We start from the raw sequence: 13,298 nt of genomic DNA, 5'->3' as shown, positions 1-13,298 counted from the left end.
GTTCGTACATCAGTGGAAGTAAAACTGTGGCACAGTGCAGCTTTGACAAATGACATGGTCCCTCGTCTGGAACTATTCAATCATTCAAATACTAGTACTAATAAAAAAGGAACATGTAATTTTGCGTGATACTACTAACTTGCTAATAACATGTAGCAAGGGTTTGATGACCAAACTTCATAAGGAAAAAAATTTCATACGCTTGCAAGGAGATATTGATTTGCATAAACTGCTGTTCCGCAGTTGTCAATAGGGAAGCCAGCATAGCAGCCACATATTTCCAAATCGCTTTATAAGTTACATACAACTAATGAAAATCTTGCTTGCGTCTAGGCTAATTAGATCTATACAAAGGGTACCAAATCCCCGAGTCCCAGAGCAATAGAGCATATTCGCGCAGAATATGCCTTTTCAATCTCTGTCCCAAGATCCAAATCTTCAATGAACCTCCCCCACTCGATAAACTAAAAACGTTTGACTCTGTCAGAATAAGCAAATTGTGACAAAAAGGCGGCTGCACCTTGGCCGTGTTTACATTTAAATTTTCTTCAAACTTTCAACTTTTCCATCACATCGAATATTTGAATACATACGTGGAGCATTAAATATGAAAAAAAAATTGCACAGTTTACATGTAAATCGCGAGACGAATCTTTTGAGCCTAATTACGTCATGATTTGACAATGCAATGTTACAATAAATATTTGCTAATGACAGATTAATTAGGCTTAATAGATTCGTCTCGCAGTTTACAGGCGGAATCTGTAATTTATTTTGTTATTAGTCTACGTTTAATACTTCAAAAATATGTGTCCATGTAATTAAAAAAAATTGACGCACGCAACTAAACACAGCCGTAATCGAGGGCTGTAAAGTTTACATAAACAGGAAGTTCTCCAAAGAGAAAGGACAGCAGGAAAAGGCTACAACATGCTGACTGAGCCTATACTTTTCTATTTGCACCATTTGCTCTGCACGTCCTTTGGTGGAGCATAAATGCATTTTCACAAACCAGGCCCTATTTAGGGCGTGTTTAGTTTGGGAAAAGAAAATTTTTAAATGTCACATCAGACGTTTGACCGGATGTTGGAAGGGATTTTCGGACACGAATAAAAGAACTAATTTTCAGAACTCGCCGGAAAACTGCGAGACGATTCTTTTGAGCCTAATTATGCCATCATTAGCACATGTGGGTTACTTTAGCACTTATGGCTAATCATGGACTAATTAGGCTCAAAAGATTCGTCTCGCTATTTCCTCCATAACTATGCAATTAGTTTTTCTTTTTATTTATATTTAATACTCGATGCATGTGTCTAAAGATTCGATGTGATGTTTTTGGGAAAAACTTATTGGGAACTAAACGGGCCCTTAGATTCTAACTTTTTTTCTTCAAATTTCTAACTTTTCCACCACATCCAACTTTCCTACAAACACAAACTTACAACTTTTCCATCATATCGTTCTAATTTCTTCAAACTTCTAATTTTGACGTAGAAGTATACACAGCCTCAATCTAGTACTCAAGGTTTACCAACTGGCTTGTGGAATCCCAGAATTTGATCCACAAGAACACGTTAACACGCTAGCCCTACGCCCCTACTTGTACAGTGCGGGCAGTTCATCTCTCTTGCAGTTTAGTTTCACTGTAGTTCCTACCAGTTAGTTTCACTGTAGTTCCCCAAATGACGATGCACACGGTTTAATCCCTAGACCAACAGTAAACTTTGCAGACATTATCAACTGGGCAACTGGCTCCAGGTAAATTGATTTACAATATGGAGACTGTACACATAATTTTAAGTGCTACCTCAGCTGATAGAAGTTAAGGGTCTGGAATGTCTGAAGAGGGAAGAAACCTCATTAGGAAACTCGATAGAGACCATACGCAGATAACCCCAAGAATCTGGAGGACAGTCAATAATGCTCCTAAGGAGTTCATGATAGCCAAGGTTTGGTTTGTTGCCTCTGTTCCTCTAACAGAAAAGGTGAGTGCTGTCACCAGCTGAGCTGCCCTGTTCAGTTGGTGAAGCCTGTAGATCTGCAAAGACGAGGAAAAGAGTAAATGACATATGCTTAGAAATGGAGCAGTTCACGAGACAAATAACATCAACAGATATCTAATTGTTCATTATCTGCTTTTACTGTGCCTCTTAAGCGATTCACTCAGGCATCTTCAAGACGCTCGTGAGACAAACAATATCAACTGATATTTAATTAACCGTATAGTGAGCTTCGTTCCAGAAATAATCACAAAAAATTTCTTTAAAAATTGTGAAGCAACCTCCTGGTTCGTTTGAATGAACAAGAGCAAAATAGATGGTCTGCAACTCTGCATCTGGAGATACAATGGACAAAAAATAAAGCTGATACAAATAAAAGAGTGTCAATTGTAACGTGTAAAAAGATCTGATGCCTGCTTCTATATATGCCTATGTAATCGGATTTTTTGTGATTTAACACACTGCAACATATAGTTTGGGCAGACTGAAATCACACCAGTGCACACTTGATTATAAGGAAAGCACAATGGATTAAGCTTTTGTTTCAGGATCCAATAGCACCAGGATAAATATAAGCACCAGGTTACCTTAAAGATGATAGGGATAACTGGCCAAGAAGGTGATTTCCGATGCCGTGCATACTGCTCGAATGCGAATTGTACAACAAGACCAACCAGATAAGGGGCAAGAGTAGCTGAAGCTGCTGGTCCAGTCCAGGGCCAGACCATTCCCATGGTCAAAAGCGGTATCATCAAGCTCAAAACCATCGTTGTTACTGAAGAAATACGGAAAAATCTGGATTTTGACCAGATATAACTCTTAGGAGCTACTTGCTGCAAAGGCCTCCAGACTTTATCAATCAACAGGACAAAAATTGCGACTCCTCCATAAAATAGAGCCTCGGTAAAGAATAGTATAAGAAAATCTGTAAGCAATTATGAAAAACCATCAGGTTATGCTGCCATGCTTAGGCTTCATCCAAATGTGGAATGGGAATCAGGGACATCTAGTGTCTTAAGATTTAAGAGTATTAGTATATACATAAAAATCTTTAACTAAAGAATGCTGCACATAGGGTTCAGTTTAAACAAAAAATGGAACTGTTATGAGATATGTTTGAATAGAAAAATATAAATTTAATGTAGAATAACCTATTGTCAATCAAGCACTAATTAGTCATATTCCTTCTCTAGAGTAGTGCAAATACAGACACATGGGATATGCTAGTGCTAACCAACACAATTATCTTGTTTCCGTCAACTATTGAAGTATCAAAGAAAGCATACCTGTCAACAAGGAATCCTCAAACACAGCTGAGAGTACTTTGCGCAAGTAAAGCGATGGAAGAACCAAGAAGGCCACAAGGATAGTTGGACCAACAAACCAAACTAATCTAGACGCTTCCTTGCCAGGATGTGGCACACTCTCCACACTTTTCATCTGATAACTACTGCCTTGAAATGAGATGAACCCTGATTTTCCATTACCCCTCTCAGTAAAATAGGAGGAGCTACCAGACGCAGGGGAATCCTCAGTGCTATTATCGGTCTCTTCTACCGGCAACGCATCTGTGGTAGGTGAAGTAATTGACTCCTGTTTGTCCATAGCAGCGAAGGAAGTAATTCGCTTGATATGAAACCTTCCATCGTGGTTGCCGTATCTTCTTAAAGCATGCCCTGTTTAGCATGTAGAAAAACTAAGCACAAACACAGCAGCTCAAATTCAATAGAGTTTTATGGAAAGTAGATGGTCCAAGGGGGGAAAACCTTTTAGGGCGTCCAAGTGCTGCATTCTACCCCCATTTACTCTCTGAATTGGCAATGACCTTGCAAACTGAGAGATAATCCGTGTTACTGCTATGTTACTAAAGCTACATCAGACAATTCACCATCTCTTAGTGGTCACAGCATACAGAATAGCAGACGTATATGGAGTGATAGTGATCTTTCAAAACCAAAAGTATATGGAGTAGGCACTAGTTACTGTGACCATTCTTAGCAATTTCAAGTGCAGTACTGCAGTATCCCTGAAATTATCTGCCATTAATGTATTATGTATCCCCTCTGTGGGCGACTCGGATGACACAGCCTCACTGCATGATGCCACCACACGCAGGGTAGATTTTTATTATGCCTTTCTTTTCGACCGGGATATACACAACCACTCACGGGAAATTCTACCGGCGGCCAATTAAAACCCTGCCTAATCCCCAACCCAACCCAGGCAAGCAAGACAACCACCGCGTGAAATTCTATAAATTGGCTAGGGGACCTACTTGCCTTGGAATACGAGTAAGCGGAGGAGCTGAGGCGGCAGCGAGGAGGCGACGGCGCGGCGGTCCGGGGGCGGGGCCTGAGCCGGAGGGCGGGGCTCGCGACGGCGGCCATGGGCGCGGGCTGTCTCTCCCGGCGTGGCGTTATCTGTAGCAGCGGCCAGTGGCCGGGCGGGCGGGCGGCTGGTGTGGGGAGTCGGGGAGGGAGGGGAGGCCGGGAGGGCAGCGATGGTGGCCTGGGGAGGCGGACGGGCGCAACGCAACGCAGGCACGGGACAAGTGCGGTGTGGCCGGTTGGTGCGCGAACGTCGTCGCGGACTCGACTCGCGGTTTGCTCGCCTCGCTTCGCTTCCCACACTTGCGCTCACCGCCTCACACGCACACGGCAGGCACGGCACACGCGCACGGTGGCATCGTGCTCGGTGTTTCTGGGCCAAGTTTGCACCGCGCGATGGGGTAGGCCGTGTGGAACGCAAATGGTGGCTGCGCTACACTTGGGCTGCTATTCCATGGTTTGGTGGGCTCTGATTATCGGTCTTTCGCGTGTGTATGGGCCGTATGGCAGCTTAGAAGAGACCTTCGTCTCTCTCTCAAAAATGAGAGAGTGTGCGTACTGGAGTTTTACAAATTACTCCGTACTGTACTACAATAGACTGAAATACAAAGAAGAAAAATAATTGAGTATTGGTTGACGGACATACTATCCTACTAATCTACTATTCCCTTGCACGTTCATGTGAGGTCTATTTGCACACGGGTTTGTTTTGATAATGCTCATATTTTGAAACTGGCACAGATCCGTAGATTCTAAACTTTGTGTATATATTCAAACTTTACCATGGATTTCATAGATATTCAAATTTTGTACGCGGTTTTTTGAGCGACAACAGTTGCAGGGTGTTGACTGACTACTGAGTAGGGCATGCTATGTACGTCGAGTGTGAGGAGGGGGATTGTCCGTCGCCAAAATATCACCTCAACTATGCCGCGAGAATGAAGTCGCGCTAGTTATTTTATACTACTCAACTAAATCAAATGCCTCTCTAATGGTCATTTAGATGACGTTTTGTCCAATACTTTAATTTGGTATAATGATAGTCCTATTTTGACCGAACAAAAGCTGAAGCTTGACACTGTTCTTCAGACTTCGAAAGAATCTGCAGCTCATAAAGCCGGAGCACTTTCACATTTCGAGCCACTGTTCCCAGCGAATCAACGACTTTAGCAATAGAAACACTGATACCAACATATCACATCAAAAAGTTTTGACTGTTTGAGTATGAGTATGATTACCATCACAAAAACCACAGGGAGCAAACCACCAACAAGCGCCGATCCACAGAAGTAAATCAAACCCGTATATATCTGGAGTACTAGCGTATAGTGCCCCCCCAATCCCAAGGCCACCGAGGTGACCGCGCGCGCCACGACACACGTACACCCCTCACTGTACTCCACTAAGCCCACGAGGCCACGACCCACACTGTGCGCGCGCGCGGTCAAACGACACGTACCATCAATTTGTACAGTTGTACTACAACCGCGACCTTATTGTCCGTGGCATTCTTCACACCCCGGCCGGCGACGCGTCGACGGGGACGGTGTGCCTGGGCTGTCCGCCATTCGCCGACGACCTCCCGCCCTCGCGCACGCTGTTCTCCGCGAACCGCACGCTGGCCGCGTTGAAACCCTTCTCGCGCTCGTGATCCGACCACTCCCGGCTGTAGTACTCCTCCGCCGTGGCCCCCTTCCTCGGGCCTACGAGCATGCCGCCCCACTGCGGGAAGTAGATGAGCATGACGGGCAGCGTGCACGCGATGATCATGAGCCCCATGTACTTGATCCCGGTCTCCGTCTTGTACTTTGTGCCGTGGAAGAAGATGTACTGCGTCAGCACGGCGCCCACGTTGCCCCCGCCGCCGGTCATCCCGGAGATGAGCCCCAGCGACCTCCGCGACACGAACGGCACGATGCCGAAGGTGAGCCCGCACGCGGCCTGGACGAAGAAGGAGAAGAGCACCATCACGGCGACGGACGCGGCGAAGGAGAAGTCGACGATTCCGAGCACCACGCAGAGGACGCCGCCGATGGTCTGCACAGTCCACAGCCCCCACAGCCTGCCGCGCATGCCGTACCGGCTGGAGAGCCAGTCGGAGAGTAGCCCGCCGCCGGGGCGGGAGATGATGTTGGCCATCCCGAAGCTGGCGGCGATGAGCCCGGCGGTCTGGAGGTTGACGTCGAAGCGGTCGTAGAAGTACTGGTGCACGACGTTGTCGATGGTGAGCTCGACGCCGAAGCTGTAGCCGTAGGTGAGCGCCAGGATCCAGCCGCGGTAGTTGGTGAGGGCGTGGCGCAGCACGTTGCCGAAGCTGTCCTTGTGCATGTCGCCAGTCTTGTGGAGCTTCCCGTAGTTGCCGCCGGGCATGTCCTGCCCGAACGCCAGCACGGCGATGGCCGAGAACGTCTGCATCAGGCCCGGGATGAAGAAGGCGATGCGCCACGCCGTGAACGGCGTGCTACCGATCTTGTGGATGGCCTCGTACACGAGCGGCATGAGCAGCTGGACGGCGCCGCCGCCGAGGTTGCCCCAGCCGCCGGCCACGCCGTTGGCCAGCCCCACTTTGGGGGCCGAGAACATGGAGCTCATCCAGAACTGCGCCGACACGAACGACGCCAGCGAGATGCCCGTGAAGAAGCGCACGAGGAGGTACCCCGACGGGGACTGGATGATGGAGGAGCAGTACACCGCCGGTGTGGTGAGGAGGATCAGAGACGCGGAGGCCAGCCTGGGCCCGACCAGGTCGCACGCCGTGCCCATGGCCAGACGCGCGAACACGGCGCCCGACACGGACGCGATCCCGGCGTTGCCGATGTCCGTGGCCGTGAGCCCGAGGGTGTCGCGGATGAGCGGCAGCAGCGGCGGCGCGGCGAACGTGGACACGAAGCAGCAGAAGAAGGAGAACCACGCCATGTGGAAGGAGGCCATGTGTGGCCTCGCGAAGGAGAAGAGCCAGAACTCCGTCGCCTTGAGGTCGGAGTCCACCGGCATCCTGAACCGCGGCTTGCCCCCCGCCGCCTCGACCCCCTCCACCTCCATCGCCACCGGCTTAGCCTCCATCTCCAACACGTGGTAGCAAGGCTAGCAGCTTAGCTAGTGACTGTGTGTACGTACATCCGCTGTGCCCTGCGCGTCAGCTCTTATAGCATAGCGGAAAGCGCGGCTCCGGCAGCGCGGCGCGGCGTGGCGCGATGGTTGGGTGCGGCGAGAGGGCAACCGGTGGAGAGAAAATGAATAAAGATTTCGGGCGTGATCTTACGCGACCGGTGGGAGGCCGGCGCTGCCGTCTCCGCGCTCGCGTCGCGGGTTTTTGTTGGCGAGCGGGTGACTTGGCGGCGCAGTAGGGTCACCAAGCCGCAAGGGTGGTGGGCCATGGCTGGAACGAAGGGAGATTCCGACCTCTGACTTTGGAGGTCACGTAAGTTCCTTGGCCTGTGGAACTGCCTCCCTCCTCGGCACACACGAATACTGTATTGGCGGAGAGGAATTCGTCGCGGATTTGGATTGGGTTCCCCCGGAATGCCACCAAGTCTCCAACTATTATGGCAAGTTTTATGGCAGAGATGACTATCACATCTAATATTGTCCATATCATCAACTAATTTATTAAGGACAGCTCATATAATAGTCTCAATGCAACATAAATATTTATTTTATTCACTCTCATCCAATCAACCTCACTCTTTTCTCCTTCCTCCTTAAAGTTTGTAAAGAGGTTGTCCCTTGTATGAGGGATGGCTCATCCTCTCTCTCATCTACTCTCTTCTCCACATCATCATTTAAAATTAGATGGCATCTAGGAGATTGTGCTTAAATAACTATAGTACTTGCCGTTAGCTCTTCTCCTTCTCCAGTCTAGTTGACAATAGTGCTACGACATGATAACCTCTGATTGGCGAGTACTGTACGGATAACTAAACTATGCAACACTAACATGTTGGTGACTTTGTGGTCATTTTAATTTTGGAACGGTGAGATCAGCTCACGTTTAACACAATTATACTTTGAGACGAGCTGTTTTATGTGTTCTTGTATGCCTAGTGCAGTGAACGGCCTGTATCTTTTCATATCTATATTAACAGTATGCCTAGTTGCCTACTTCCTCCATCCCATAAAAAGAACACTCCTAACATCTCAAGATAATTTGAGTGAGAAGTAAAAATAATCAAAATCCTTATTATTATTGAAAAAGTAGTAACGGTGATAAGTAAGTAAAAGGTATTTAAGAAATAAAACTTCTCGTTTTATGTGTTGAGAGTAGGTGGGATGGTAGAAGTTGGTTTTTTTTTACAAAATTTAAACTGCAAAAGTTGATTTTTTTTACATAGGGAGTACTGCTCAGTATTTTTTTTTATAAAAAATAGGATACAGTGTACTACTTGTCCTTGTTTTTCTGAATGTCAACCAGTTATAGCCGCTGGTTTGCTAGAAAACAGCTTTGCGCATGCATAGGACATGTTAAAAAAGGGATCAGTTGTGCAAGTGGAAGGAGAAGGACATCACGATCGCAAACGATTTGCATGCCAATATATTACTGCATTTGAAAGCATCAAATCTCACGGTATATTTGCAAACGAAAAATAATTTGTAGATAAAATTTTTACATATGTGTTTTTAATGATCTAAAAGTAAAGACTGAAAAATAAACTTCGATGAAAAAACTCCAAATCAACTTTAAATTTAAAGTTGAAAATTTTAATTTTGGCTTATAAATATAAGTATAAGCGAAAAGATGAGGCTGAAAGTGTGGCATCATGCACATACCTCAGCTAGGATTGCGCAGCCAAAGGACACAATCATATGATTTGGAAGAGAGAACAGAATAACTAATATTCCTCAGGAATTTGTTCCACGCGAAAAATATTCCTCTGTAATGGCTGGAGATCCTGCTTTAGTACGGATAGGAAACAACGTTTGTGGTTGGAAGAAACGGCCAACAACTAGAAACATTCAGAATTTAGCTTTCAAAACTACTTATGATTATGCTAGTAGGTACCAAGGTGCAACCAGACAAGTAGGTGATGAAAATAACCAGAAATTGAACGCTGCATTTGTACACTTGCGAAATGTTTTTCCCCTACCTTAACCATGGCTTCTCATGCTCTGAAAAGGGCAAGATTAATTTCATCAGAGTTGATGACAAATTGAAGATACATATGCATATTTATTTTGAGACAAATTCATTTTTGAATAAGTATGAACATTTCAATTTGGACGAAAAGTTTCCTTGAGCTGGCCGGCCGGCCTGGCCCCAAGCAATTCCTGGCAACAGAGCGACACGATAACATGTCAAAACTTGTGCACTCTATAAAATGGTGAAGATATAGACACGAAGCATAAGATGTATAGTAAGTAGCTAGCAAGAGGATCGAAATGTAAGAGCTAACCCCAGCTAGTGTTTTCTTTTTCTTTTTCTTTTTTGGAACCCTTGCTCAATCACTGTTAATTAGTGGACATCTACCAAAAAGCCCAAACTTAAATTCCGGGTTACCAAGTTAACCAAAATTCTTGTGACGGCCTATAAAGTTTGCATTCTCTGGATGTGGATGGCATTGACTTGAGCAATGGAGTTTGCTCTGGATATATGTGTGACGTCTCAGCTTGAAAGCTGAATTACTGTAATAAACTTTGGTCGGAAGCTCTTGAGCTAAAGGCTGGGAAACAAGTTGATCCCACAAAACACGATATCATGTGGCTCTTTTAATCTTCTGTACGTGTAGCAACTAACAATAACCACCATTATAATATACAGATGCTTGTGCAACCCCTCCGCGGACTGCGGCTGTTCCGCAGATCGTTGCAAGATTCTTCCTCTGACTTTGGTATCTCGCGTCATCTCCTCGGCTTTTTGCTGCTACCAAAAGTCTCTGCATAGTTAAATGTGAGATACATTTGGGGTACTTATATATTTAGAGCACATCCGGATCCATGGTTTGTACGGAACACAGACGATGCAAGGGATTTTCTGAAATTTGAAAACCTGACAATTAGATCATTCATGAAGATGAAGGACATGGATGTCAGGGGCGATCGATTCAATATCCGGGCCAGTATATGCATCTTGTACTAGTAGACTACTAGTTTCAACATTTCACGCTGATATGATTAGGATTTGTGCAAGAATTGCAGATAAGACGGATATCCCTTCAGTTACGTTTCGTGACTAGTATACATTGGACTGAAATTATTGGTTCCGGCCGGACATTTCCTGCAGCTCGTATGAACTTGCTAAGCAAGATGCCAACTTGCTATCCCCCAAATTGTCAACCTCGCCGTAGGTTGGCATCCAATTGGCAGTTACTTTATTGACCTGATAGGGATGGCCGTGTCCTTCAACTCCAGCTTAGCGGTGACCCCAGCAGGTGAATGTGGCAACTCGGATATCCCAGCCGCAGCTAGAGCTCCTCTCACCAATCACTAGCTCTCTGTTGCATCATCATTAAGTCATGGTGATTAGTTAAGATAAAAATGACGTATTGTGATTAGTTTAGCCTGCGATCTCATGCTGTCCCAGCTTGCTCTGACCAACAAAGATTCAAGATACCGTTTCTGCACTATTGAACTACCAGCCATCGGTTGAGACGACTTAGATTTGATATTATTGATTCATGGCTTGGCTTGAGTTTACTTGGGTATCCAATGGGCGCCTCTGGCTTGCTGGTTCCTGTAACTTCGATATCTTAAATATATATAGGTGGCTGTTTACTTACTTAAGTAGCACATGTACGCCTGTAATCTCCTCATCAAACTTTGAATGCGCAGTGATAGTCAGGATCAATTTTGAGCTAAACAAAAGTTTGCATTGCCTTGGTTAAATTGGTCGATGGTTAATTGGATTGAGTTTGGATGTAGTGGGGACATACTTCTCGCAAATGTCTGCGCTACAGTGCTACCTGTTCATTCTCCGGTAGCCATTTGTCCGTAGCACATAAATAAACAAGATAATACCGAAATTAATTAGGGACATAACTTTTTTAGGAGAAAACTGTAATGCTTAGCACACCACTAAACACGCCGAGGCCATTTTAAGGCCGTAGAGATCCCTACGATCATGGCTAGCCATCCACGACCAAACCGCAAAAATTTACGCCATTTTTGGATCGACGGCCGTCAAGTCCCGTACGTCTTCTTTTACCACCACCATTTGATCTGTTTCCTTCTCAGACACCAAAGGAACTTGTTTTTTGTATTTTTCTTTTCGGTAGCTACTTTCTACATCTCTCTTATTTGGATCACGTATTATCCTTTTTCATTCCACGACCGACGACCAATGTTCCGACACCTCGCCGCCCTGATCCTGTCCGCCGTCGTCTTGGCGGCGTCCACAAGCTCCGGCGTCGTCGATGCCCGTCCTGTCCACACCGGCCCGTACCACGTCGTCATCAGAACCGCCGCCAAGCCCAGCCGTCGCCTGATCGGGCTCGGCGGCAATGCCGCCATATGCCAAGAGGTATAGCTAATTAAGGATCGACCAGTGAGCACTACTACACACACTACACCGACATAGGTACGCACGACGCATCGAAATTAACCCGCATGCCATTTATATATGCGTGCGTGCATTGGCATGACATATGATGCAGGTGCACTACAAGGCGCTGTGCGGCACGCTGACGACGCTGCCGGGGGTGATGACGCCGCAGCAGCTGCTGGACGCGGCGTTGCGGGTGGCGGAGTCCAAGGCCATGATGGCGGAGAAGCGGCTGGCCGACGTGATGAAGTCGCGCGCGGTGAAGGCCGAAGGCACGAGCATGTCGTCGACGCTCGACACGTGCAAGGGCGCCTACTCGTCGCTGGCCGACGCGCTGCAGAAGGCGCGCGACACGATCAAGAGCGGCGGCAGCCACGACGACCTGATGACCGAGCTGTCGTCCGCCTCCACCTTCTCCACCGACTGCGGGGAAGCCTTCGACGAGTTCCCGGACCTCACGTCGCCCATACCCGGGGCGCAGCGCCACGTCAACCGCCTCGTCAGCAACTGCCTCGACCTGGCTGCCACCATCAAAGAAAACTGATCGATGGCGTGGACGCACACGTGCCGCGCCGGCCGGCCGCGCTAGGTTTGTAGGCTGCTTCTGGCTGCAGGCGAGCGTGCAAGGCTACAACGACACGTACTGCATGTACTGCGCACACTCTGCCTTTTCATGTACGTATACGTGTGTACTAGCGTACATGGTGTCTGTATGTACACTGGTCATGGGGAGAATGGGGAGAGCATGCAGTGCGTATGTTTTTATCAATATTTCTCGCAGCGGCATATATAGGCGTCTTGGTCTTGGAGATTAGCAAAAAGAAAGAAAAAGTGTTGTAGTTGAGTCCGGGATATATTTGTGCATCAGTGCATGGGAGGTTGATCGCCCAGAAAGGTATATATAATGTACTTCCTTATTAAATACAAGTTACTACATACAAATGTTTTTTTTTCTTCATCGACATTTGTACTTGCAATGAGCTCTGAGCTTCTCTCTCTGATGGAGTTAATTATTGAACCTGATGATATACCATAATGGGCCGCACTTCTGTCACCATCATGTTCCGGCCCAATAAAAACAGGCTGTACAGTCATCGATACGGACCACACCGACGGCCTAGCATAAAAGAATAAGTTCAGTCCAGGTCTCGTCTTTACGCGGAGTTTGAATCACGACCATAAACCACAATACTAAATATAACATGTCTCCCAACTATCAAAACCAGTATAAAAATAATTCTCATAGGATTTGAATGGCAATTTTTGCTGACGTGACGCCTACATGACTAGTTTGAATTAGTTGTTGTCTAATATGCCTTGACGAGTCACTAGAAGGAAGACTAAAAAAAAAAAGTTGAAACAAAATATTTAAGCTCATGTGTCAGGAATAAATAAAAATAAAAAAGTAGTAGGACCCACATGTCAGTGGGTTCTACTCTCCTTTCTATCTCCCACGCGAAGACCGGGCGTGGGTGGGGAGGAAGGCGAGGATGT

General features: G+C 46.5%; 3 protein-coding genes across 3 annotated transcripts; 1 reads left to right on the top strand and 2 right to left on the bottom strand.

The window, feature by feature from the left end:
* Positions 1 to 1,710: 1,710 nt before the first annotated feature.
* LOC4324250 (uncharacterized) lies at positions 1,711 to 4,612 on the bottom strand. The gene is made up of 5 exons (XM_015772025.3): positions 4,283 to 4,612; positions 3,770 to 3,836; positions 3,290 to 3,679; positions 2,591 to 2,928; positions 1,711 to 2,041 (listed from the first exon to the last, which is right to left on the bottom strand). Exons 1-5 carry the CDS (start codon positions 4,388 to 4,390, stop codon positions 1,826 to 1,828), a joined length of 1,119 nt encoding a protein of 372 aa, XP_015627511.1. The 5' UTR covers positions 4,391 to 4,612; the 3' UTR covers positions 1,711 to 1,825.
* Positions 4,613 to 5,525: 913 nt separating this feature from the next.
* On the bottom strand, positions 5,526 to 7,615 carry LOC4324249 (high-affinity nitrate transporter 2.3-like). Its single transcript, NM_001428078.1, has one exon. It carries the CDS (start codon positions 7,391 to 7,393, stop codon positions 5,843 to 5,845), a length of 1,551 nt encoding a protein of 516 aa, NP_001415007.1. The 5' UTR covers positions 7,394 to 7,615; the 3' UTR covers positions 5,526 to 5,842.
* A 3,858-nt stretch (positions 7,616 to 11,473) lies between these two features.
* On the top strand, positions 11,474 to 12,768 carry LOC4324248 (probable pectinesterase/pectinesterase inhibitor 61). The gene is made up of 2 exons (XM_015790120.3): positions 11,474 to 11,783; positions 11,917 to 12,768. The coding sequence occupies exons 1-2, from the start codon at positions 11,604 to 11,606 to the stop codon at positions 12,346 to 12,348; spliced, it is 612 nt and encodes a 203-aa protein (XP_015645606.1). The 5' UTR covers positions 11,474 to 11,603; the 3' UTR covers positions 12,349 to 12,768.
* Positions 12,769 to 13,298: the final 530 nt, after the last annotated feature.

Source organism: Oryza sativa, chromosome 1 (assembly GCF_034140825.1).
Source record: "Oryza sativa Japonica Group chromosome 1, ASM3414082v1".
NCBI classification, from domain to species: domain Eukaryota; kingdom Viridiplantae; phylum Streptophyta; class Magnoliopsida; order Poales; family Poaceae; genus Oryza; species Oryza sativa.
Note: the sequence above shows the minus strand (reverse complement) of the source record. Positions and strands in the feature narration are given on the sequence as shown.

What these genes read in the sequence shown, in the direction of transcription:
- LOC4324250 (XM_015772025.3), bottom strand. Translation starts at nt 4,390, where the DNA reads ATGGCCGCCGTCGCGAGCCCCGCCCTCCGGCTCAGGCCCCGCCCCCGG. An exon ending in CCGCTTACTCGTATTCCAAG is followed by an intron (nt 3,837 to 4,282) that starts GCAAGTAGGTCC and finishes ATTATCTCTCAG; the next exon opens with TTTGCAAGGTCATTGCCAAT. An exon ending in GCACTTGGACGCCCTAAAAG is followed by an intron (nt 3,680 to 3,769) that starts GTTTTCCCCCCT and finishes CATGCTAAACAG; the next exon opens with GGCATGCTTTAAGAAGATAC.
- LOC4324249 (NM_001428078.1), bottom strand. Translation starts at nt 7,393, where the DNA reads ATGGAGGCTAAGCCGGTGGCGATGGAGGTGGAGGGGGTCGAGGCGGCG.
- LOC4324248 (XM_015790120.3), top strand. Translation starts at nt 11,604, where the DNA reads ATGTTCCGACACCTCGCCGCCCTGATCCTGTCCGCCGTCGTCTTGGCG. An exon ending in ATGCCGCCATATGCCAAGAG is followed by an intron (nt 11,784 to 11,916) that starts GTATAGCTAATT and finishes CATATGATGCAG; the next exon opens with GTGCACTACAAGGCGCTGTG.